This window comes from Acartia tonsa, chromosome 13 (genome assembly GCF_053477335.1).
Source record: "Acartia tonsa isolate MP-2025a chromosome 13, ASM5347733v1, whole genome shotgun sequence".
NCBI classification, from domain to species: Eukaryota; Metazoa; Arthropoda; class Copepoda; order Calanoida; family Acartiidae; genus Acartia; species Acartia tonsa.
In genome coordinates this window covers 39,261,836-39,288,008 of record NC_137272.1, presented here as the reverse complement: position 1 = coordinate 39,288,008, position 26,173 = coordinate 39,261,836, and the positions used below count along the sequence as shown (strand labels likewise).

The 26,173-nt window shown below is 32.2% G+C and overlaps 1 protein-coding gene across 1 annotated transcript in view; it reads right to left on the bottom strand.

The window, feature by feature from the left end:
* The window catches only part of LOC145335296 (uncharacterized), a 175,062-nt gene that overhangs the window by 33,389 nt on the left and 115,500 nt on the right, over positions 1–26,173 (bottom strand). The window contains exons 2-6 of the mRNA XM_080181033.1: positions 23,991–24,044; positions 16,528–16,756; positions 13,357–13,482; positions 6,122–6,202; positions 2,522–2,609 (exon numbers count right to left, since the gene is read on the bottom strand). Of these exons, the coding sequence (XP_080037159.1) occupies positions 2,522–2,609; positions 6,122–6,202; positions 13,357–13,482; positions 16,528–16,756; positions 23,991–24,033 (567 nt within the window). The 5' untranslated portion in view covers positions 24,034–24,044. The remainder of the gene's footprint in view (positions 1–2,521; positions 2,610–6,121; positions 6,203–13,356; positions 13,483–16,527; positions 16,757–23,990; positions 24,045–26,173) is intronic.

Below are 26,173 nucleotides of genomic sequence, written 5' to 3'. Positions count from 1 at the left end.
CTCTTACTCCTGGGATAGTCTAAGACATTTTTGTAGGATTTGGGCTCTTTATAAAAATTTTTAAGTGATGATAAACGCTACTGTTAAGTTAAAATGGTTTATTCAGTGGTAAATTATAAAGTAGCTTTGTTATCATACAAGCAAGTTCTTCAGGGATAAGACAGTGGATGTTGAATTGATATACATCCCCAATGTTTATAAATAAAATTATCCCTTCAGTATATTGATAATAATGGTTGATAAGTTTTGACACACAACAAATAAAAGTAACCAAAGTTTTTTAGTCAACATATGAGAGAGCATATTAATAAAACTTTGGGTACCAATTTACATTCCACTGTTCCTTACCTCCCTGAGTTTCTTTCAATAGTTATAATATCACCCATACATGTATATTACAGTGTCCTGGATTAGAAAAATTTTGTGAAAATTTTGGCCCCCAGCCAAAATATGTTTGATTTATGGCAAAAAATGACCCATGCAAATTTTTTTTTGCTGTAATGCAAAAATGTCGACGGTACAAGCACTTTGAAATTTTGAGGCCCCCCTTATGGAGGTCAAAAATTCATTGCATCATTTCCTTGCCTGAGAAAATCTCAAAAAACCACTACAAATTAGACAATTCTCAATAAACACTAAAAAATGGTGGTTTTTTAGTCATTTCTAAGGCTAGGAAAGAGATATTTTAAAACGGACACAGTTTCCTGATTCTACTTCTCAAGGCCTTTCCTGGAAGCACCATGAAGCCATAGTTCTGATGCAATGACCTCCATAAGGGGGGCCTCAAAATTTCAAAGTGCTTGTACCGTCGCAATTTTTGTATTACAGAAAAAATATTTTGCATGGGTTATTTTTTTTGCATAAATCAACCATATTTCGGATGGGGGCCAAATTTTAATAAACTTTTTTTAATCCGGGACACTGTAATTGTATATACTATTCATTTCTTAGATAGTTGTAGATCTTATCATATTGAAACAATTTATGTTTTGTAGTTATAACTAATAGAACTTATATATGTATGTAAGGGGGTCTCCATCCCCCTCAAATCCCCCTAGAAATATTATCGTAGCTATCTTCAGGGAGTTCGGGGAAAGGGTTATGGCATCTGAATAAAAATATTGCGTTGTTTTCCTGAAGGGGGAATTTTGTGTATTTTCATTGGGAATGTACAAAGATTTATCGGCCATTGTCTTATCTCTTTATATACCTGGTTGTTTCCATACTCCTATTCTTATAATAGTGGCTAAAATAACAATACTCCCTTCACCCCATCCCATCCCCTCATACTGGATGACCGAACAGACCAGTAAATGAGTTTTATATTAGCAACCTAAATTGGCAAATTTTTCCCTGTCAATATATCCATGTATTCTATATCCATTAAGTTACTTTAAATGTAAAATAATAAAAATAAAATTTTTCCTTAGAATTACTATTAAAAGATTATTAATCTAATCATCTTACATCCTTTTATTAATGCTTTGCACGGATATATTATTACGAAAAAAACAATTTCTATAATAATATTTGAAAAGTTTTTAGGACTTGATTATAGAGTTGCTTTGCCTATAATATTTTACTTTGTTGTCCCATGAATCAGTATACCAAAAATCAGAACAATCGGATAATTACATCACATGAAAATTAAAATTTGTTGTTAAAAAAGTAAAAAATCAAGTTTGAAATCGATAGGACAATTCTAACATGCCTATATTAACGAAAAAAGCTATCCGTCTCGGACGGACGTACCGACCCTAATTATAGAAAAGCTTCGCTTTAAAAAAAAGTATAAGAAAAGTCAACATCCTCAAAAAAAATTTGGCTAAAGGGTGAAGCAAGTTTATTTTTGAAAATAAATGTCTCAAATTGAGACAAAAATTATTGAATGATATCTCATAATCAAATCGTTCCTCCGTTTAAGCACTGAGGTTATAATTAAGCAAGACTTTTCTATGAATGAAGTCTGTTTGTATACTCGTTAATATTCTATGTTTAGCTTTATAGCATAATTCTTTAAACCGTTTGATAGTATGACTTTTGTAATAATTGCATTTTACTTAGATAAGCCTGTTTATCGGCCAAGGAATCCTCTAATTTTCTCTACGTAAGACTTAAAAACTATGGTTACTTTTGTTAAATCATGATTGGTTGGTTAAAAATAGCATTTTCCAAACAGAAGGGGTAATTGTGTTTTATCATCATTGGAGATGTAGAACAGTTTTGTATCCTATATTGTCTGGATGGATAAAATAACATTTATTTATGACATCGTTTTTATAGACAGTTTTCCGCGGATATTAAAATGAAAAATAATATTATTATACTAGTTTAGTTAGTCCCGAGGATCCGAATGCACGGACTTACAAAATTGGTGTTAATTCTATGATTTTTATTTTTAATATTCGTGGAAAGTTGTCTATAATTCGATGCTATGAATGATTTTTCAGTATGGCTAATAACCGGTTCTAATCCAGCGGATATTAATCGGTTTCGAAGCCATACTGAAAAGAAGGCTTACCGTAAAATTTGGTACTCCACTTATTGGGGCAAGATTTGGTGGGGGACAATTTGTGTCCTCATCCTTCATAGACTCTGCATAGCTACGCCTGAAATATTAAAATCAGTCAATAAATAAAGAATACATAAATTAAAAAAATATGCTGTGTTGAAATATTTCAAATTGTGTTAAACTCCCAAATTTTTAAATTCTGCTTAGGTTAATTTAATTAAAGATAAAAAGCCCCGCAGGGGCTGATAATATGTTTTTTAAAAGTCCGAAATTAAAGGGTCAGGGGGGGGGGATAGTGATAACAATTCTAGCATGCAAAGATTAGAATAACATTAGATTTGACAAAAATGTTAGATTCGAAATAGTTATTTTTCTGTGATTGTCACATGCTGTTAGAAATTTTAATGGATGAACAGATAGAATTTGGTGGGAGGATTAATTTATTACCCCCCAAAATAAAAATATTTCTTTAAGAAACAATATTTTTCTTCAATTAATATATCCCTTGTTCATTTAATATTTTGCATTAATTCAGGGATAAGACAATGATTGATAATTCAATTTGCTCACCAAGTCTTATGAGTAATATTGTGTTTATATAAGAGGGAGGTAGGTTGTGATAAAATTCCGTAAAGGTGTGAGTTTTAAGGATTAAAAACAGTAGTAGAACGAAAACATGTTAACTTAAATTTTTTTGTCTATAGTTCTTTTCAATATGGAATATTATCGTTCTACTACTATTTTTAATCATTAAAACTCACACTTTTACGGAATTTTAGCACAACCTACCTCCCCCTTTGATAAGATATATGATGGAGAAGGAAGGGTTGTATAGTAATTTGATCACCATTACCCTCTTCTTCCCTGGCTAATGTAATTAATTTTAATCTTGCCTAGGTTATAATTTTACATTTCTAGATCAGTTAAGATAAAATGCGGGCAAATAGGTAAAAGTAAAACAGTTCTGTTTCAAATTTAGTTGGGGATGGAGGACTGGCACCCAAAGTTTTATAATAACGTTATCTTATTCGTTGGCTACTAAACTTTGGGTACTTTTAATGAATTTTGATTGTTTGGTTCCAAATTTTTCAACCAATAATTCTAATCTATAGAAGGGGTAATTTTGTTGATCGACATTTGGGAAATATCAAGATTTAAAAACAAAGTATAAATAAAAGTCATAGAATCATAGTATACCATTAATTACTTATTCCTTTATTCTAACCAAATGAAAATTGAATTAACTTTCACAGGGTTATATTAGTTGCAGACTTAACTAGACATAAACAAGGATAACAACATCCATTTGCAGTTAAGTACAAATAATTATAATCAAAGGTAGTTAAAAAATTAGAGTAAACACTAGTGGGAGAAAGGGTTAAATAATTGTATCTCCCCATCGCAACCGTCTTGTGCAACCTTCCTATTGGGTAATTGAAAATCAACCAATGGTGTCGCTTACATTAACACAGCCAAGTAGCAGAAAATAATTTTGAAGCAGACGAAAGAGGCCTTTGAAAAATGAAGGGAGTTAGTTGTCTATATGTACTTATATGTCTTAAAAAGAGAGAAGCATATTTATATCAATAAGTAGGCATTTAGGGACTATTTCTCATGAGATGGTGGTGCCCTCATTCTAAATAGTTATAAAACTTCCTGAGCCTATGGAAAGCTACTTTGTAAAGGAGAACCATATCGGTTCAGCGGATAGGTCCTTCGGTACAAAAACAAACATCCTGTTACTTATATATAAGAATCATTTTCAAATCCCCAACTTTTGCTTATCTATTATAATTAAACCATACGATGTGAATAACCCAAATTTTAGCAGCCCCCCTTATAATATTGGGATTCAATTAAGGAAGGGGGTGGACATTGGACTGTTAATTATACTGGTACCCAAAGTTTTTTTTAATACGTTATCTCATCCGTAGGCTTCTTTTTTTGTTGAAAAAGTGTCTAAATGCTAATTTATGTTTGGCCCCATTCTAATTTTTATTTTACTAAAAAAATTGCTTTTCAAATGACGAAAGGAATGGAGGCAAAGCCGTTTTTTTTCTCTGGTGCAATATACACGTCCCTGAATTGATTGTCTGAATATTTCAGGGAGAGAAAGGACATTGGTGGTTAAATTAATCTACACTCCTTTTATTCCCTCATGAATATAGCTGTAATGTGGCACACACAAAAATAGATTGCAAGCTTATATTATTATTTCCAGAATGGTCTGAAAACCGATTGATATCCACTGAATTAGAACCGGTTCCTAGTCATACTGTAAGAACATGTATAGCATCGTATTACAGACAATTTTACACGAATATTGAAAACAAAGCTGGTTTTAATCTTAAAATTTTAAATTTTATTATCCGCGGAAAGTTGCCTTATCCTGAAATCCCTGAAATTATTCGTACGGCGCGATGGTTAAAACCTTTTCCTTTTCCGTTTTCTTAAACATGCAATATTTTTGAAGGAGCGGCGCAACTCTAAAATTTGTGCTTGTACGTACGTCTGTCTGTCTGTCTGTTTTATCACTTACAAAGTTGTAATAACCAATGTTGGATAAATGAATAACAGATCTGTAGTATAGATGTACATATATACAGACAACTACCTCCCTTCCTTTTTCAAAGACCTCTTTCGTCCGCTTCTAAATAATTTTCTGCTACTTGGCTGTGTTAATATAAGCGACACCATTGGTTGATTTTCAATGACCCAATAGAAAGGTTGCACAAGGCAGTTGCGATGGGGAGATACAGTTATTTAACCCTTTCTCCCTCTAGTGTTTTACTCTAATAAATGAATAAGTCGATTTTATGTCATCTAATACCACTTTTACTACATAACATTCAGTCGACACAATGTTTAAATAGGGGTAATTTATTTTGAAGGGGTCCAATAACAAATTATGAGATTTTGCCCAAAAAATGTTGATTTAAAATTTAACAAGAACAATAATTTGTATTCAAAAGTAGCGCAGCAATAACGAGGAGATAGTGAAATATTTGCTAAAATAAAACAAAAAACAGTAAACTACTATATAGTTAACGTTGATAATTTAATTAAAAAAATCTACTAGGTATTCTGAAGAAATTAATGCATTTGACATAATTTGACATAATTTGAAAAATAAAATAATCAGTCATTAGAGCATAAATTCATGCTAAACAACAAAAAGACGTACGTACACATGCTCGTTATAGAGTAGCAGCGCTTCTAAGCCCTTCCTACAAATTTTAGAGAGAAAAAATTCCTTCCTAACAAATATTTGGTACAAAGATTCGGATAGGTGTCAGAATATATGCAAATTCTTTCACAGAAATGGCAGGGACTTGGCACCCCAATAGAATTTGTTTTGCCTCTCAGTTTTTACACAATTTGTCTCCATAGGGTAAAGTTGGATTCCCTCTTATTACATCTAGGCCACAAACGAACTTTTTGAAAAAAACCTTTTTGATTCTTATTTTAGGTTAGGTTAGGATAAGTAATTGTTACGACTGCTCCGATGGGAAGAAAAGTAAGTGATTAATAAGTACAATTTTAAAATATGTTTAATAAGACTGCTGTTTGACTGCCTTCTATCCATCCTATCTATCTATTCATTTATACCTGGATTTTACAGGATGCTTGATAAGACTGCTGTTTGACTGCCTGCTGGGTGTCTGCTGGTGACTGTTCTCCTCCAATTTACTGAAAAAAAAAGACGTATTAACGTTTAAGTCATATCTATATAGGTGATATGCTCATTGTAAGTTAGAAATATTTTTTTAAAAGCAAACCAAAAAGAGTGAAAGAAATAACATATTAGCAGGACTTATTTTTTTCTGTAATTAAAAATAAACGTTTTGTCCGTCGTATTGACGTTCAGAAATACTCCAATTATATAGTAGCTACGCTCCTGAGTATTCTGCCATTTGTAAATCATTTCCGTTTGCACGTAAGAAGGAGAATAGGAGATTTTGAAGCATTTTTTTCTCACAAAACGCAACAACATTTTTTGCCAATTAGACAGCTTTTTTTAGTAGCAGAGCTTCTCTATGATTTAGTTTTGTCTAATCAGTTATGGAATTATTCTATATAAATAAACATTTTGGTTAATGATTTTTAAACTATATTCCTTAATGTACCTAGATGATAGACAGATATTTGATGTAAGGCAACACCTATAGTGTAAAAAGGTATACCAAAAACCTTTAACATAATGTTACAACAATAATACTTTTTTAAGCTTAAATTACAATTGCTAGTAATCTTTTTGAGCTTCACTTTCATGAATTTTGTCATCCTTGTTTTTTGTAAATGTTTGATTTTTAAACGTTTGTTATATTTTAATTGTTTTTATTGTGTATAAGATTTTTGTTTTTATATCCTTCCTATTTCCCTTCGCCTTAATATGGCATAAAACCAGCTTAAAGGCTAAGAAATTGTACATCTTCCGATACAGCCGTTTGAGAGATAGTAAGTAACACACATATATACAGATACACATAAGATTTTAAAAAGTCAAATCATACAATTATGTACAATGTACATTGTACTTTAGTTTTTGAATCTTTAAAAAAATCTATGAATCCACTAAACCTACATGTTTTAAAATGGTCCTGGGCAGGTTTCAGGCTATTTTCGGAGAAGTTTTTACAAATAAGCACGATATCTGTCTTACCATATTTCTTCCTGTCTGTCTGTGGCTCAAGATCTTTAATCAGTACTTTAAATTCTTAAATCTTAAATTTATAGAGCAATTCTATCATATGTTTTAAGCTTACCAAAAAGTGGTATCTGTTATTAATATACGGAAAACTTTTAGTATAGAAAAGTTTTTCTTAATGACAAGGATGACAATATCCATAGGTAGCGAAAAAAGCAATAAATGTAAAGAGAAAACTATAAAATGTTCTTAATTTATTAAATTTAATGCATTTTGTTTTCCTTTTCGTTGAACATTGTCTTTTGACGGACATACAGACAGACGGAACTATGTAAATTATATAAAAATCTTTGCAACTAAAGAGGCCTTAAAGTATTGTTTACCAAAAAAGCACCTTTTTAATCCCAAAAAAGGTTTTATTTGAATGTAAAAAGTATCATGTTACATCGTCTTATTTATTTTAAACACGTAAAAAAGTAAATAAAAAGTCTTAAAATTTTAAGTGTTAATAAGACCGCTTACAGTAATAACACGTAAAGAAGAAATTCAAAGTTCTGTCATTTGTTAGACTATAACTGTTATTGAACCTTGATTGGTTGCTTCAATTTTTCAATAATAATTGTAATCTACAGAAGGGGTAATTTTGGGTATCATCATTTGGGATAAACATTAATTTATATACAATTGTTTTATCCATTAAGTTCCCTGACTTTTCTCTGTTCTTTGTTTGGTTAGTTGTCTGTTGGTTAAATGAAAAAAGTAGTGAGAATTATTACACCAGTCCCCTAAGATTTGTCACAACGTTTTCTTAGTCGTTGGGGACTTTTGTTGCATTTTGATTGGTTAGTTCATTAAGTTAAATATCCTAACGTTTCAACCCCTAATTGTTACCTACAAAAGGGGTAATTTTGTGATTCATCATTGGGGATGTACAATCAATTTATTATTTTATTGATTAAGGCACAAAAAAAATTAGTAAAGAGTTTTAAAAAAGGAAATAATAATTTTAAAATCTTAAACGTACCAATATTACATAAAAAATATTCTAAAACATATAAAAAAATCACACACCTTTTTAAAGGATAAAAAAACTAACTTTTTAACAGCTGTTATGAGATAAGGCTGAAAATCCCCGAATTAAAGAAAAAAAAGTTTATATCTGAGAATCGCAGAAAATTAACATTCCAGAATGACTTCGAAACCGATTAATATCCACTGGATTAGAACCGTTTCTCAGCCATACTAAAAATCATATATAGCATCGTATTACAGACATTTTCCCACCAATATTAAATCAAAAACATAAAATCAATACCAATTGTGTTAGCTCGGGTCTTCGGCCTATCGCGTTAATAAAACTGGTTTGAACCTTATAATTTTTTATCTTTATATTCGCGGAAAGCTGTCTATAACACGAGACGTTAAATAACTATTTTATCTGCCATTGATTTACACCTAACTTACATTTACATTTTTATTCTTTATTGAATTGGGATATTTACGTCCTTTTTAGCTTTAACGGTATAGAACCAAGCCTTTACTTCACTCAAAATGTACAGGGGTAGACGGATCAGTTATCTGTTTAAAAAAATAAGTAGAGATCAGTAGCCTCATTAAGTAGGTACTATCCTTTTAATACCCCTTAAATGCCTTTTTCTAAACTTTTTTTTCACAACTCCATTCTTATTTTAAAGATAAAAACCTGACTTGGCCCTATATCAAACTTTTTGAAAGAACCTAATTGGTCAGGCTGGTGATTTCCCTTATTTTTCATGGAAAAACACAAAAAAATATAAAAAACACTATGCTTACTTTAGGTTAGGTTAGGAAAGGGTTAGATGATCCCCGCTCCACGTAGGATTAGAGGTCAGTGTAATGATTTTTTCAAAAAGGGGCTAGGGTTGCAGGGGCGTCCAAGCTTTTTTATTTGGGGGGGGGGGTAAAATTTTGAAAATAAATTTTTTTTTTTTTTGGGGGGGGGGGTAATATTTATTTCATAGAGGCATTTTTTTTTTGGGGGGGGGGGGGTAAAAATTGAAAATCCAAAATTCATTTGGGGGGGGGGTAAACACCATTTTACCCCCCCCCCCCTTGGACGTCTATATAGGGTTGGTACTCCACATATAGCAATAAGTGAAATCATCAGATGTATTAAAACAAATAGACATAAGGACAGACATTAATATCGATTGGCAGAGAGACATCCATACGTTCTACCTATTCTTTTTCAAGATATTTTCTCCATCCTTTATTCCTGATAAAAATAATACTATGACTAAGAATAAAATTTATCCATGTAATGATGAGAAAACAAGGACGATTGCTTTCATAATTAGCAACGCAACAGTTATAGGATAATATAAGTTTTTAAATAATTCTAAAAATATATTTTACAAAAAATTTGTGAATTTTTGTGGGTATTTTCAGTAAATCAATAAATATTAAAAAACTGGTTCAAATCCTTAAAAAACAAAGTAAAAGCCAGCTTGGATGTAACTTAATATTAAGTAGTTAATACATCAAAAATCACAGATAATTTATAAATACAGCCTATAGCAGCTCTACGTTATGTGTTTCAAAATATCTCGAAAACTATATGAACGCTTGTTAAAAAAATAGCAAGGATGCTATGAATTTGTCACCAAAGAAACAGGAAAAAATACATTAATGGTAGCTTCGCTAAAAAAAGTTTCACACTATAACAGGGTGGGATGTGACAATGGCTATTAAATTAATCTGACCCCAATTCAATATTTACAAGCTAATAAAACAGAGTTTATATTTAGGTGAAAGATAAATTTATCGTCCATTGTCGTATCCCTCTATCCCTGCGCTAAGATGACTAACAGTATATCACAAAGAAAATCCAAGATTTTTAGAAGCATAGCTACTCTATAGGTCACTCAAGCTGGTCTGTATTCCGGTTTGAAATTTATTCGTGTCATAATATGTTAGTTACGACCACTTCCCTTTTGTTGAAGTAAATACTTTTTATGGATATAGTACTAGTACTATGAAGATGATTAAAGTCCCTCAACAGATTATGACGTCATACGATAGAATAATTTATGTAAGGCCAGTATACACTGTATTTGACAAATGGTAAAATTTATGCTGGCCTCTCATTGGTTATTTTATCCTATGACGTCATAATCTCTTAAGGGACTTTAATCATCTTCTAGTACTGTACTTTCAGACAAGGGTTGTCCAATCAAAAGGTTGATTGCCATTTGAATGATAATAAAACTATTTTTTGTCTTAAGCTTAAGAGTTCATTTATTACTGAACTGATTGAGTTTTCCATTTTAGGGAAGCTTCACTTAAGTCACGAGATAGATTTGAGCTATTTTTTTCTGTCTTTTCCTTACCCTCTGAAGATAGGAGCGAATAATTGAACAAACCATTAAATTACAGGAATCTTCAAGAATTATTTAAATTGCTAAGACAATTCTGATATCTATAAATTTAAGCATAGTACGTATAAAAAGACAAACCTACTTACACTACAAATAGAAAAGCATTGTTTTTTTTATCAATTCATAACAAATGTTTTTTTACCCTTCAGAATTGGGAATCTACTAACCCTTTACAAATAAATATGTTTTATTTTACTTACAGCAAAGTTATCCTACAAAGCAACAGCAAAAATGAACACAGTAATAGTGTCTGACTGATTATGACGTATGAAAAAAATTAGCCAATGAGAGGCCACTATAAATTTTACCATTGGTCAATAACGGCCTCTCATTGGCTAATTTTTTTTTGTTACGTCATAATCAGTCAGACACTATTACTGTGTTCGTCAGTATAAAATGACACTGCATGCTTTGTTTACAAAGTACAACGATTATTGAGAGCTTTATCTTTCAAGCACAACACCTCCCACCCCCCCCCCCCCTCCGCATTTACAATTGTAAACACGCTTACAGTAGCTGTGCTATGGCTGTCTTTTATACTAAAACCACGTATACTGAATATATCATAAAATTATCATTTCTGTATAAAATTCTACTATTTTTACTACATTTTTACATGCAGCTTACTGGCATATAAAAATATTTTTGACAGCTTATAGTTGCTGCGCTATTAATAAATATTACATCCTTGTTTTGCTAATGTATAAATTTTGACTGTTTTGTATGCATTGAAGAAGAAAAAGCAGGTAGGTAGAGTATTGGGATAGGGAAATGGAACTTGAAGAAAATCTTTATTTTGCAATCAACTTTTCTTCAGTAAACTTAAGAAAAAAACAGGGAGTCATTAATAATAATTTAAGCATGCATTGTATAAAAGCATGCAGTATTACCAAAATTAATTTTTACCTCCATAAAAGTTAAATGCATTTAAGTATTCCTCAATGGGCATTTTTCCTCCTTTTAAACTTTATTGCAAACAAATATTTGTTTAAATTTTAGTCTCTCCTGTTTTATTATTAGTATTTAAGAAGTTTTATCCCTTTCCTTTCTTTAAATAAGGTTTCATAATATTCCCTTTAAACAATAATATATTCTACAGTAGTTTGCTGTCAAATTGGTCATGCGTCCTTTAAGATATCTCAAAACGGATTTTAATCAATTTATTAAAATAAATGTTGTCTTAAAATTGTTATTCAGTCAAAAAGTCTTTTAAAAAGCATAGTATTTTCGGTCAAACCTACTTTGAACCACCGAATCCTCCCTTCCACTTCTATTAAATTTTTTAAAGAGAAAAAAACTTCTAGTTTCTGTAGTGGGCCCAATTAATCTTTACTTAACCTAACCTAAAATGGGCATCAAAGATATGTTTTCTACAAAAAGTTTGTTTGTTGTCCAAAAGCGATTTAAGTGAAACCGCCAAAATATAGATAAACTACGCTATTAAGAAAGAAAATTCCCCATAAAAGAAAAATGGTTTAAAATTTATGATTAAGAAAATTTTGGTAAGATTCAAGGACAGATTAAATTAAGTTTGTAAGACTTTTAATCATAAATTTTACTTAATGATGATTATATACATTCGGGGGAGAATAGAGATATTTTATAGAAATTATTTTTTTCGCTCACATCAGGCTAAATGTTTTTGGTCTCCAAAGGAAGAATTTAAAGAAGCCAAGAAATTATAGAAGCATAGAACTAATACAAAGCTTTCTTGAAAACAAGTCTGAGAGATCCTTTATATATAGCAGTAGTGGATTCTCCTCTACGATCTAGGGGCTCTGTAATTAAAAGGAAAAATGGCCTAAAACCATCTTAAACATCAAATAGCCTAATACCATTTCGGGACCTATGTAAATCTTCCTTACTATGAAAATCTCAGTTCAGTTGTTAGCGAGATCTTAATGGGCAGTCAACAAACCTTACTATGGGGACAATCCCTTTTTTAGGAAATTTTTGACGGACTAACTTATAATTTTTATAACTTATTAAACTAAATATATGGGTATACTGTGTGTTCCTCATATATATCACATTATAAATCACTAGCGGCTACGCCCCTAGAGGCCTCTAGGGGCACCTGCGGAGGGGGGATTCGAAAAAAAAATCCCCCCCCCTAATTTTTAATTTTAGTTAAAAATTTTTTTTTTTAAATTCGGGGGAGGGGATTTTCCTTTTTTTTTGGGGGGGGGGGTTGGGGGTGTCCCACCCCCCAAGAAAATAGTTATAAACCTTCCCGGGACCTATGAGGAGCTACCCTGTTAAGGAGAACCCGATCGGTTCAGCAGTTAGCGAGATCCTTCGGTACAAACAAACACACAGACACACAAACATCCTGTTATTTTAGTATAAGGATAAGATACATTTATTTTTAGGTTAGCTAATTTTGAACGTTAATATCCTTTTACATTTGATTTATATTTTAAAACTATTGATATAAAAACATTTATTTACATTTATATTCCCTTTGCTCTAATATGAAAAACCGCACTTTTTATTACTGTTAATAAATTATGGTATAATTTAGAAGCGAAGCATTTCTCTAAAGAGGGCAAGTAGTTATGAAACTTATTCATTTCTATTGCGATTTAGTTAGAGTGGAGGGGGCGGGGGGAAGGATTTTGAAAAATCCTTCAACCAGTTGCGTGCAGAAAAAAAATGTATAGGAGGACTATCAGATTTTATTACACCTCCTTAAGACTTCACAACCACCTTGCAGTGCACGCCACTTACAGTGCATTTCAACACAGTCACCAAAGTTTAACAGGGCACAACTCGCTTACCTGTCAGTGTTGCTACGGTTGTTGGGGTTGTTACTGTAGTGGTGGTTGTTATAGTTGTTCTGGTTGTTGTTCTGTATTAACATGTTCATATTGTAGTCATTCTTACTCTCCATATGCGATTTTACACTGAAATTACACAATATTAATAAATCACAGAATATGACATTTATGATTACTGCCATTTGATGCTAATTGATACAGAGAATATTCACAAAAAATTTTAGCTGTCTAATTTGATTAGTAGTAAAGAAATTTATGTTTCCCCTATTCCGTTTCTTATAGACGTAAAGACGGATATATTGAATCATAGATAAGCTTCGCTATTAAAAATCTTAAGAGTTATTGTCAAACATTCACTAAAAATGTCATAATGTTTTAAGGACAGTCGGGAATTTGCTGTCATCTTTTAAATATATTCAGTCAGACAACCAAACGTACGGACAAACTATAGTTAACGAGTAGCTGAACCAATAAAAAGAAACCCATTACAATTTTTGCTACTCCCCCCTCCCTCCTTTGCAAAGTCTGTGCCAAAATTTACAATAACAATACATCAAAAAGATGCGGGTTTTAGTCCATTTTTTGCCATTATAATCACATTAGAATTTTAGGCACATTAATACTGTGATTGCATTGAGATTCTAAGGATCTAACATTTTTGGAAACCGCAAAAATAGCGAAACTGTTTCTAGGTTTAGTTCTTAACTCGACTACCGCCCTTTAAAATTGATCAATTTCTACAACTTTATGATATGGCAAAAATTGCCCCCCCCCCTCGCTGCCTTTAAAAAATGTGTGTTTTTCTATAGAACCCAGTTACCATAAAAGTGTATTATACAGGACAAAGTGTCTCAAATATCAGCCATGTGACGTCATAAAAATGTGGGATTATACATATCTTTTTTAGGTGTTTTCTTTCTTACTTCTCCTCTCATTTCCTCATTCTTATGACGTCACATGGCTGATTTTTGAGACACTTTGTCCAGTTTCATTGTAGGCGCGTGCATATAAATTTCTTACCCTTTATTTGTTGGGATAAAAAGGGTCTATTTTAAGTAGAACGAATACTATTTTGAAATGGCCTTAGAAAGAAAGTAGAATAGGCAGAGATAGAACAATGGAAGTATTTTCCCCTTAAGTATAATTATTAAATTAGATAAAAAATAGAAGAATATAGTCCTATGGATATTAAATTTAACTAATCCCAAAAGTTTTATAAACTGAATCTTTCATAGTTGGCTTAACAAATTTTTGGGTACTTTAAATTTTGGTGAAATTTTGATTTGTTTACAAACCAGAATTGTATAAACTTTTCCACCATTAGATAATAATTTAGGGTATTGTCTTATTCCTTAAGATTCCCGATTGTACACTCTTTAATAATAGTTGCAAGCAAAGGAATGAGATACTGCGCAGGAGACAGTAAGAGGTAGGACGACAGACGAAGACATCATAATTATAGAGTGGCTGCGCTTCAAAAAAAAGGGCTCTTTATGCTACATTGGCTATGGTATGACCCTAAATACTTTACGCTTAATAACAAAGGAGGAGATATAGATAGATAGATTGATGAATAGATAGATAGTAGAGATATATAAAAAGAGTAAGAAAACAAAGCAGATATGATAAAAGATAGATAGATAAGAAGATATAGGGGATTTATAAATATACATTATACATAAAGTCTTAAGAGATATAGACAGACATACAGACAAATATACAGACAGATATACAGACAGACATACAGACAGACATACAGACAGACATACAGACAGACATACAGACAGACATACAGACAGACATACAGACAGACATACAGACAGACATACAGACAGACATTCAGACATACATACAGACATACAGACATACAGACAGAAATACAGACAGACATAAAGACAGACAATGACATATACATTGATAGTTATAAATTTAGACAGACAAATAGACATGAGTCCTGGCAAAAGATAGACAGACAGATCGATAAAAAGCCAAATCTGTAAATAGAAAGATGGACATAAAGTGGTTTCATAAAATACAGAAAAACAAACATACATACATGGAGAGAAAAACAAAAGATAGATACACCCCATGAGAGTGTTATAGATTGACAGACAGATAAGGAAAGGGATAGACAAAGGAAGGGAGAGAGAAAAAGAAAAATAGATAGCGATAACTATATAAAGAGAGAAAAGAGGAAAATATGATAAAGGGAGAGAGACTAAGAAAAGAAAGAGATAGACTAATAGATAAATAGATAGATAACATTGGATGTAGAAACACGTGGATAATATAACAAGAGAAAAATTGTCATCAATTTAGGTTGCAATTTCCCCCCGCATTTATTGGTCGGGCCGTTTATCCAGTAGGAGGAAAGAGGGTAGGGTAAAGGTGGTGGGATGGGGGAAACTGTTATTTTAGCCCGCTACAGAGTTTACTTTATAATAGAACATGAAAATCTGGTGTAAGATCCAAGTTATTATAAATCCATTTAGATAACTATACATGAATAAAGGAAGAAAAGCGTGAAGATAAATCTACAAGACTACAATACTTTCATTCCCCCAAATAACAGCTACCAAAAACAAAACTTCAAATCTTAAAAATTTGAAGGGGATTAAATCATAATCCAACATCCTTTCCGTGTAACACCAAAGAAAGAGAGAAATAAAAACAGCCTATATCATTAATTATGAATTTGGACTCTATGGCAATCTCAAAAACAAGGATCTCAACATCCATAAACAACGCAGCTCTGATAATTCGCTTAGGTTGCCTTTTATACACCTAGGAGTTTCAATAATGAGCTACAAATAATTTCAGAAACTATATCTTACAATGTTTTGTAAGAAGCTAAAGATCTCGGAAAATGCTACTCTAATTTATTTGTACTTTTCAGAGAAGCTTTGTAAATATCTTGGGGTGGATCTAGGCTATTTTCTTGACCTCCCCCACCCTCCCCTAGGGGCTAGGGGCAACGAAACCACATATATCAAGTTTGATAAAGTCAAGAATTAAACAAAAAGTCCATAAAATGTGATGACAATTAGAACGATAGCAAAATTTAATCATAGAGCAGCTTCTATTCAAAAAGATATATAAGCAGACGAACAGACATGCCGCGTAAATTATAGAGAGGCTGCGCACGTACAACCAATAAAAAAAGGCGCTCACCTTTGATTTACCGTGGCGTATATGGGGTCTGCCATGGAATGGGGGTGGTGCGGGCCTCTCAAACCATTTGAGGAGGCAGAGGAGGAGGTGTTGTGGTGCAGCTTTGTCGTCTCCTCTCCCCCCGGGGGAGGTGGGGGCGGCGGCGAGGGGGAGGGGAGCGGGCTGCTGGAGGGCTGGGGGGTGGCGGACAGGCGCGGGGAGGACTCCAGGCTTGGCAGAGAGTCGTGACCTTGAAAAGAAAGAGAATTATTATGACTTGGGTATGGATGTATGAAGAGAGTGGGGTGGGTTAAGTCTTATATACATATCAGTGCGTTAGCCTCACCCAAAAATCATATTTTTAAAGTTAAAATACTAATTTGGAAATGGACTAAAACCTGCCAAAGATCAAAGCTGAGCTTCTTACATCTCTGGTGTAAGCCGTTTGAGAGATTTTTGATGACATTTACAACAACATTAGTTTATATACAGAAAAATATTTCTTTAAGTCTAAATTTAATAAAATGTAACCCATTGATTGCAAAACCTTTTTTTTCTATTTTTACTCTGCATATTGCATAACAATGATTTACACCTTATCAGGAAACAAGGCATTTTATAAACTTTTCCTTTTTTAAATACTATCGGCTTCGCCTCTAGCCTCTAGGGGCTTTGCCCCAAGAGGTGATCAAAAAAATTAAGGTGAAATTCGTAAAAGGACCAAGGAAATCTCCTGCAAAAAAAAATAAAAAATAAAGGACCAAGGAAATCTTCTGCAATAGCTTAAAACCATCACAGGACCAGTAGGTATAGTCCCTGAAAAGTAGAGCCCAATCGGTTTAGCGGTTACTGTGATCTTAAGCTTCAGACGGACAGACAGACGGACAGACAGACGGACAGACAGACAGACGGACAGACATCGTTCTACTATGTATTATAGATTAGCTAGCGCGCTTCAATTTTGGGCTTAAATGGAACCATGCTAAAACATACATTGTTATAAACCTATAATATTTTACTATACATATATGTATGTATTTATATGCTAGTAGCTAAATAATTAGAATGGTGAAATCGGATGTAAAGGGCTAATCGGATAAAACAGTAAAAACACATGTATCTCGCAGACAACCAATCCTTTGACTTCAAGACTTTTTTATTCAAATGCTAATTGTAATTTGGTTTTGCTGTTTTGGGGCCAAGACATTCATAACTCTTTTTTTCAGATATTAGTATCTTCGACTCTAGAATCTAGGGGCACTTAATTTCAGGGTAAAATAGCATGAAACCTAGATTTTGTTTTAGAAATAAAATAGCCAAAAACATTGCCGGAATATATTTATATTAATAGCTTAAAGCCAAATGAACTAAAAATAACCTTATACTTAATATTACATAAAAACTATTTCAGCAATGACAACTTTTGTTGAATGCCATATATACATTTCGTTATAAATCTTCTTATTTTCTATGTTAAAATAACAATACCTAGCAAAATCGATTTACATGGATAGGAGGCTCGTAAGGGTTCAGTGACTCTACCGTAATTGTTGTTCTATCCAACGTGCGTGTGCTGTAAAAATTTCTCTTACGTTGTTTTAAAGGTTTAAGATTTACTGTATTGCTCCCCGCAGAGATATCTATCAGGGTTGGTGAGTAAGGGCTCCATACAAACCCTAGGCCGTAGTCAATGTCTATAATATGTAAGCTATGTCCACATGGTTCTAGTTTCATCAATGCATAATTTCAATGCATAATGTTGGTCATATAGTCGATGTAAATGTCATGAAAATTTGCTTTCATATATGAATACTATTAAATATTTATCTATTTAATTCCATTCAGTTTACAAAATTAAGATTTTACGATTAAAAATATTGAGAATACTTAAAAAGAATTTTGTTCCTAATAATTATTTAGGGGGTTGGGGGGTGGGGGAGGGGGAATAAACCAACCGAAATGAAGAACCTTGTCTGTCTAGTTATGTAGGGGAGGGGGGAGGGGGGAATTCGCCAACCCGAAATGAAGAACCTTGTCTAGTTATTTAGTGGAGGGGGGGATGGGGGAATTCACCAACCCGAAATATAAAACCTTGTCTAGTTATTTAGCGTTTAAAATTATACCCACTTTTGCAAAAGTAAAGACAGGGAGGGGTTAATAGAAAAACAGTACACTGTAATACAGTAATATTTTCATATAGCTTGTGCAATATTAAAAAAATGTTAATCTTAAGTATCTAAAATAATTTTTGTCTGCAATTAAATCATTATCCCTCATATTGCTTACAACCAATCCTTTTACTACACAACCTTTGTCTGGGAGAACTAAATAAGCAAGGTATTGAGTTGCGACTGTATATTGGTAAATTGTATCAATGTTACTCATTTGACATAAACCTTTTTATGGTTCTTTTTATATGGGCCAGGACTCGAACCCACAACACGAAATATAGAGCATAACAGCTGCGCCCCCCCAGAGGCCTCTGGGGGAAATAAAAAAATACTTCTATAAATATGAAGATTCTTTTTAAAGCAAAACCTTATTGGTCAAGCAGTTTAAGAGATCTTTTGGTACAATTAGACAGAAGGACTTTCATTGTGCCTTCTTGATGTAAGAATATTTTTTAAAATTATTTCATCGTTAAGATTCAAGAATGCAAATATCTCGCCATGCAATGCAATGTAGGTGTTTTACTCATTTTTTATACTTGCATTTTTTAGCGATTTTTTCTTCATTTTTTTTTCATGAATTTTGAAGAAATTTTAAAACTATATTTTAGAGTATTAGGCCATTTAACTATAACAATCGGTACAGCCGTTTGCAATATATTGGCGGATACACACACACTTACAACTAACTACTTTATATTTTTAATTTTTTGGGGGGTGGGGGGTTGGGGGGGGGGGGGTCCCACCCCCCAAGAAAATAGCTATAAATCTTCCCGGGACCTATGAGAAGCTACCCTGTAAAGGAGAACCCGATCGGATCAGCGGTTAGCGGGATCCTTCGCTACAAACACACAGACACACAGACAAACAAAAATCCTGTTACTTTAGTATAAGGATATATTTTTATTTTTTATTATCGAATATTAAGGGGCTGAGGTTAAAGTTAGGTCTGAGTAAAAACACCAAGTCTATCTGAAATATCAGCCAATAAACTCACATTGACATTGTATGTCAACATTTTCTGACTCCTGATATTGAAAAAATCTGAAATTTCTATCATCTAGGAGAATAACAACCTTCAGATAACTAGCGAAAGTGATTCTTACTCAACCTCTATCAAGCAGGGAAAGGTCAAGGAATGATATAAAACAAATAGTTGGTAAAGAATATGCACACAGGGATATTACACCCTGAGAAAAACTATACTTCTAATGATCACTATTGATACTTAATGTATTTTTTCTTCATTTTATTGAAAAAAACTGCTTTAAAGGGCGAATATAGGTTCGATATGATATGAGCTTGTATGAAAGGTGCCATTTCATACTTTTAGAATATCTATGCCAAATTTAAAAATTCTAAAAAATCCTTAAGTAGATTTTGCAATTTTCTGTTTCAATTGAACATATGATAAATGAGATTGACGACAAACGGTTTATTTTAGCCCTTTACAAAACTTTTTTTTGACTATTTTGCTTAAGTTTGATTGACTATTACAATGGCACGCATCTTAAATGATAATTTAAATGTTTATTATTTTAGATTATATACTCTTTAATTCAATTTTTAAAAAGCGAAGAAATAATTTGCGTAAAAGTTTTGACTAGGGTAAATAATACGTCTTAAAGTTTATTTTCTGTACAAAGATCATTGGTTGATTCTGGAAAATATAAAAACCCTGATGTACGCAATTTTAACACACACACACACGAACCTTAAAAAAACAGGGATTTGAAATCATTCTTCCTCCAAGAAAATTTTATCAATTATTTTTTTTTACTTTTTACATTATTTGATGTTTTTTTAAACTTTTAAATATTTTACTTTATATAATTTGTATTAAGGTAGAAGATGGGTATATTTACCCCTGATTAATTGGTTTCCACGTTATTACGACTATCCTTTAACGAAAGCTTTTTAATTCAACCTTGCTACGAAGCCTTGTGTGATGCTAGGGTAATTGAGTTCTTAGGGAACCACACTTATTACATAATATTATCTTGAGTTAGAAAGGTTTTAAGCTATAAACAGACTTATACAATTAGATATGTCAATATATCTTTAAGTTATTTATAATCTATATAATGGCACCTTTGAAATAAGCTCATATTATATCAAACCTATATTCGCCCTTTAAGTGTGATTATTAAGTATATAGTTGTATATCATATAATTTAAATTAGTAGTTTTTATCAAAAAGTAACAGGATGTCAGTCTGTTTACCCCGAAAGATCTCGCTTACCACTGAACCAATATGATTCTCTTTTACATTTTTTTTTAGGTTCAGAAAGGTTGGAAAAAAACTTGGGGGAGATTATATGTCAGCCTTAAACATTTCTAATTATTTCCATTTAGTCGATATAAACCAATAAATTGTTGTAATTTTGTCAGGGAGGGAGGGAACATTGGACTGTTTATTACACTAGTCCCCAAAGTTAATAATAACGTTTCCTATTCGTTGACTTAACAACTTTGGGGACTTTTATATTTTCAACCACTAATTGTAATCTGCAGAAGAGTTAATTTTGTGTATCATTATTGGGGAAGACATCAATTTATCGGCCAATGTCTTAACACTTAAGATCCCTGGAATTTCCTCCTTTCAAAAAAATTCTTATTATCCTTATCAGTGGCCAGGATATTTCCCCATCTACTAATTTATTTGCCTTAAAAGGACTTTGGATGTAGGATTTGATGTATAATAAATTAGATAAATTAAAAGGATGCTTCAAATGAACTTTTTTTTGGTTATATTTTTATTATTTTTTCATACTAGAGGCTAAAGGTTTCTAAAAAGTAGATAGGGATGTGAGTAATTTTATTTTTGAGATGATTTCTTGCAGCAGGTTAGAGATACTTCAATTAGATAAAACCTTCTTAGGATCTATGAGAAGCTACACTATAAAGAAGAATAATATCGGTTTATTGATTAGCGAGACCTTTTGTTAGACAGACAGACAGATGTATAGATATCATGTTACTTTTATATAAAATACGTTTATGTTTAGTACTTTTGCGACTAAACTAATTTAGAAACTTTTGTGAAATTTTTTTTTTTTTTTTCAATAAAAAAAGAAAGAAATGGAATGTTCTTTTATTATAAAGAATTGCATAATAGAAAATCTTTCATAGATCTGTCTAAAAACAAGGACAATAGTTTTTATTAGTACCGAATATTAAGGATATAATTAATAATATAGGAAAAAAGATCTCGTAAATGGCTATGCATGTTTAGATTGAGTTTGTTTTTGCCACTTATGACCTGGAATATAAGAATTTACATTTTAAAAAGGAAATATCAAAATATTATCCATTTGGCTTGCCTTACTAACATACGGACCAAAAGTTGAACTTATGGAGATGTTTTGCTACTAAAAATCCTTAAAATTATGGAAAATCATAATTTATTATATCCTTAATAATTTCCCTTCACCTTATTTTTGGCCATCTTTTTATAACCCTAAGAAAAGATTAAACTTTAAACTCAAAAGCCGTTATTACAACTTTAAAAAGGTGTTATAAACCTTTTCGAGGAGCTTTATCCCCGCAAAACCAAACTTACCTTACTTAACCTAACCTTAATTATAATAATCATTAAAAATACATTTATCATAAAAAAAATAAAATGAAATTACTTTTTCCATTGATGAAAATAAAAGTAGGAAAATGGTCCCTAAACGAATTATCACGGAGGGGGGGGGGGGTGACTTTAAAAGTTCTAAAAAAATCATTCTCCTTAACATCCAACCCCCCCCCCCCCTACCATCTTCGAAGAAAGAAACTATGAGAGAGTTCAGAGTGGGGGGGGAGGGGAGGGAGAGGTTACGCTTTCCCCCCCAAAGTGATTAACAAATATAGTAGAGGCATCGGGGGGCCTAAATTAGCAATTAACAAAAGTGATTAGTAGAAGTAGATAGTGAGAGTAGGGGGGTGTTTTAGAATTCCAGCATTTTTTTTTCAGTTTTAGCACAATTGTATCCATAAGTGGCGAAGCTAAAACAACTGAGGTGGATTCTTTAAAAAAATTTGCCCCACTAATCACTTAGTGGGGCAAAATTGTTTTCGTGAAAAATCCTCCAAAATCACATAACAAATCTACAAAAATTAAATAAAATCTTATGTTCATAACCCTTCTATGATTTTGTTTATTTTTTGTAGATTTTTAAGAATCCACCTCTGAACTCGGACAACTTTTTAAATAAGTAGCGCAGCAACTACAAATATCTAAATAAACAAGGACAATAGAGACCAATGACAGTAAGATTAAGTTAAACAAATTTTAGATAAAATGAGTTTATTATCTATATTTAAAAGCATTGTTTATATGTGTATTTAAAATGTAGGATAAATTAGGTTCTTTTGCGTATTTGATGGATTCCTGGCCTAGTGAGAGTGGGGGAAGAGAGTCTTTGTATAATACAGCAATTTGATAAAAAAGTAGCATTTTTTCCACTTTAACCAATTTGGAACCAAGTTCAGATCAAATGTTTTATTTGGTTGAGTAATTGTTTTGTAGAGTTCCGTAGAAATAGTGTTCCCCGCAGGTGCTAGAAACAAAATTTCAGTGAAAGTAAAACGATGTCTGTCTGTCTGTCCATCTATCTGAAGCTTAAGATCTCGGTAACCGGTGAACCGATTGGGCTCTACTCTTCAGGGTACATACCTAATGGTCCTGGTCCTACCAAAATATTGAAAATCTTTACTACTTTACAGTCACACCTCCTGGGCAGATTTTTAATTTTTATTTTGCCCCATATATAGCTAGATGTAAGGATAAGAAATCATACAACATATAAATATAGACAATTAATATACAAATGATACTTTCATCTAATATGTCAGATGCACTATATGTATGAAAAGATATAGTATTGGGAATACCTTGGCATTAAAACAGGCCAAACCATGCACAGTAAAACCTTTGAGATAACAACAGTGTAATCAAAGGATCCAGTACTTTCCCTCAAAATACCTAGTGAGCCCCAAACCCTGTTATTTTAAAAATAAATTGGAAAAAAAATGTTGGCAATTTTTTCTTTGTGTGTGTTTAACACCCTACAGAGCCCCTAATCCTGCGTGTTATATACCAGCGATGCCCTAACCCTGTGAGGCTACCCAGTACCCAATATAACCTAACCTAAACAAACACACGAAAAACAAATCACCCCAATATTTTCAATTTAGTTTAAACTAAGGAGTGTTGTTCTTTGCTCGACAAGGCACTTTGTGGAATCCTTTACTGAATTTTATTGAATCTACTTTATAATATGTCCGTCCGTCCATCTGTCCGACAGTCACTAAAAGACATTTTCTCACCTGAATCATTGGTCGGGTCCCAAGGACTCATACTGGAACTCATTGGAACACCACCTGAAATATTCAATACATTAATTAGTTTCAACAGCGAGGCAGCAGGGACTGTAAATTAAACTAGTACCCAAAGTTTTATTATTAGTTTGCTTAAAAACTTCGGGTACTTTTATTAATTCTAGATTAGTTGGTTTAATCTTGCGGTTTTTTAACTTTTCAACCAATAATTTTAATCTGTAAAGGGAAGCGTTAACTTTCATAATTAGGTAATGGTATACACGTCCTTTTTATTTTTTCATTCGGGTTTTTATTCCTTAAAGAAAATAGCCTTAAACCTTTCATGGGTCAAACAAAACCTAGAATTGTAAAAAATGAGCGATCCAGTCATTTACAAGATTATTTTTGATATATAATACATACTTTAGAATATCAAAAAATGACACAAAAGTAAAGAACAAAATACAAAATAATAGAAAACATTATTTGCAAATAAAACGTGACTAAATCAGGATTTAATTGGTGACTGAAGTATGAATTCCCAACAAGACAGACTATGACGGACAGACAGACGTTAAGAGTTTAAAAGTGGCTTCGCTACTAAAAATTGAAAATGACCTAGTTTCATTTTAAGTTAATTATGTTTCTGTTTTGGGTTTTAACTATTAATTCTCAAGGACATAGATAGTTATTTAGTAGTTTTAATCTATATAGATAATTTCTTTGACTTTTGACATAATATAATGTCATTATTAAAACAGCGTTATTTGACCAGATATCCTAAGGAATAAGACAATAAGATAAATTCATGTATACATCCAATTACGAAAAACAAAATTACCCCTGCAGTAGATTAAAATTATTGATGAAAATGTTTGGACATAATTAGTTTGTGCCATCTATTTAAGATTTTGTACCCAAGATATTTGTAGAAGTATCCAAGATTTTAAGCAAATTTATTAGGGAACATGCTTTAAAAACAGTTTAATTACTACATAATATCGTTGACATTTAAATAAACAATACACTTTGTCTGAATTATCAACTTTTTGACAGGCAGAAAACTTAAAGGAATTATTGAATATCTGTCCCTGGCGAATTCCTATCTTTTCATCAATATATTGTTTTGACTACAGGGATAAATGGATGTGTAATGAAATTGAAAATGCAAGGTCTTTTTGGTATGATAAAGAGACTAATTTAAACATAATAAAAAAAAATATAGATAAACAGATATACAAACAAACAAATAACTTACCAATATACAGATAGTCGAATAGGCGATAAACAGACAGACAAATATAAAGACAAATAGACAGACAAACAGACAGACAAACATACAGATGAACAAACAGACATAAAAAAATATAGACAGACAAACAAGTAGACAGACAGACAAACCAAAGAAAGACAAATAGACAGTCCAACCAACAAACAGACAAAAAACAGATAGACAAACAAAAGCACAAATAGAAAGACAGAAAAACAAACTAACAGACAAACAGACAGACAAACAAACAGACAAACAGACTGACAAACAGACTGACAAAGTGAAAGACAGACAATAGACAGACAAAAAGACAGACAAACAGACAAACAGACAGACAGACAGACAGAAAGACAGAAAGACAGAAAGACAGACAGACAGACAGACAGACAGACAGACAGATAGACAGACAGACAAACAGACAAACAAATAGACAAACAGACTGACAAACAGAAAGACAGACAACAGACAGACAGACAGACAGACAAACAGACAAACAGACAAACAGAAAAACAGACAGACAGACATACAGACAAACAAACAAACAAACAAACAAACAAACAAACAAACAAACAGACAAACAGACAGATAAACAGACAGAAATCAGACAGACAAACAGATAGACAAACAGACACAAAAACAGACAGACAAACAGACTGACAAACAGACAGACACACATTTTTTATTCCATTTAACTATCCCTTTTCCCTGTATCTATTGGATATGTTTAGAATTGACTTTAGTCATGAAAGAAAAATTAGACCTTGTTATTTTTTTTAACAAGCGCGATTATGCCCATATTTATTAAATAGGTTAGCTTCTAGATGTGGAGGGGCTTTGCTACTTTAAAGCTTTCCCAATTTTTTAGGTGAAATAAAGCTTTCACCCTCCTTATTTTTTAGTTCTTATTTTTTGTAATATTTTT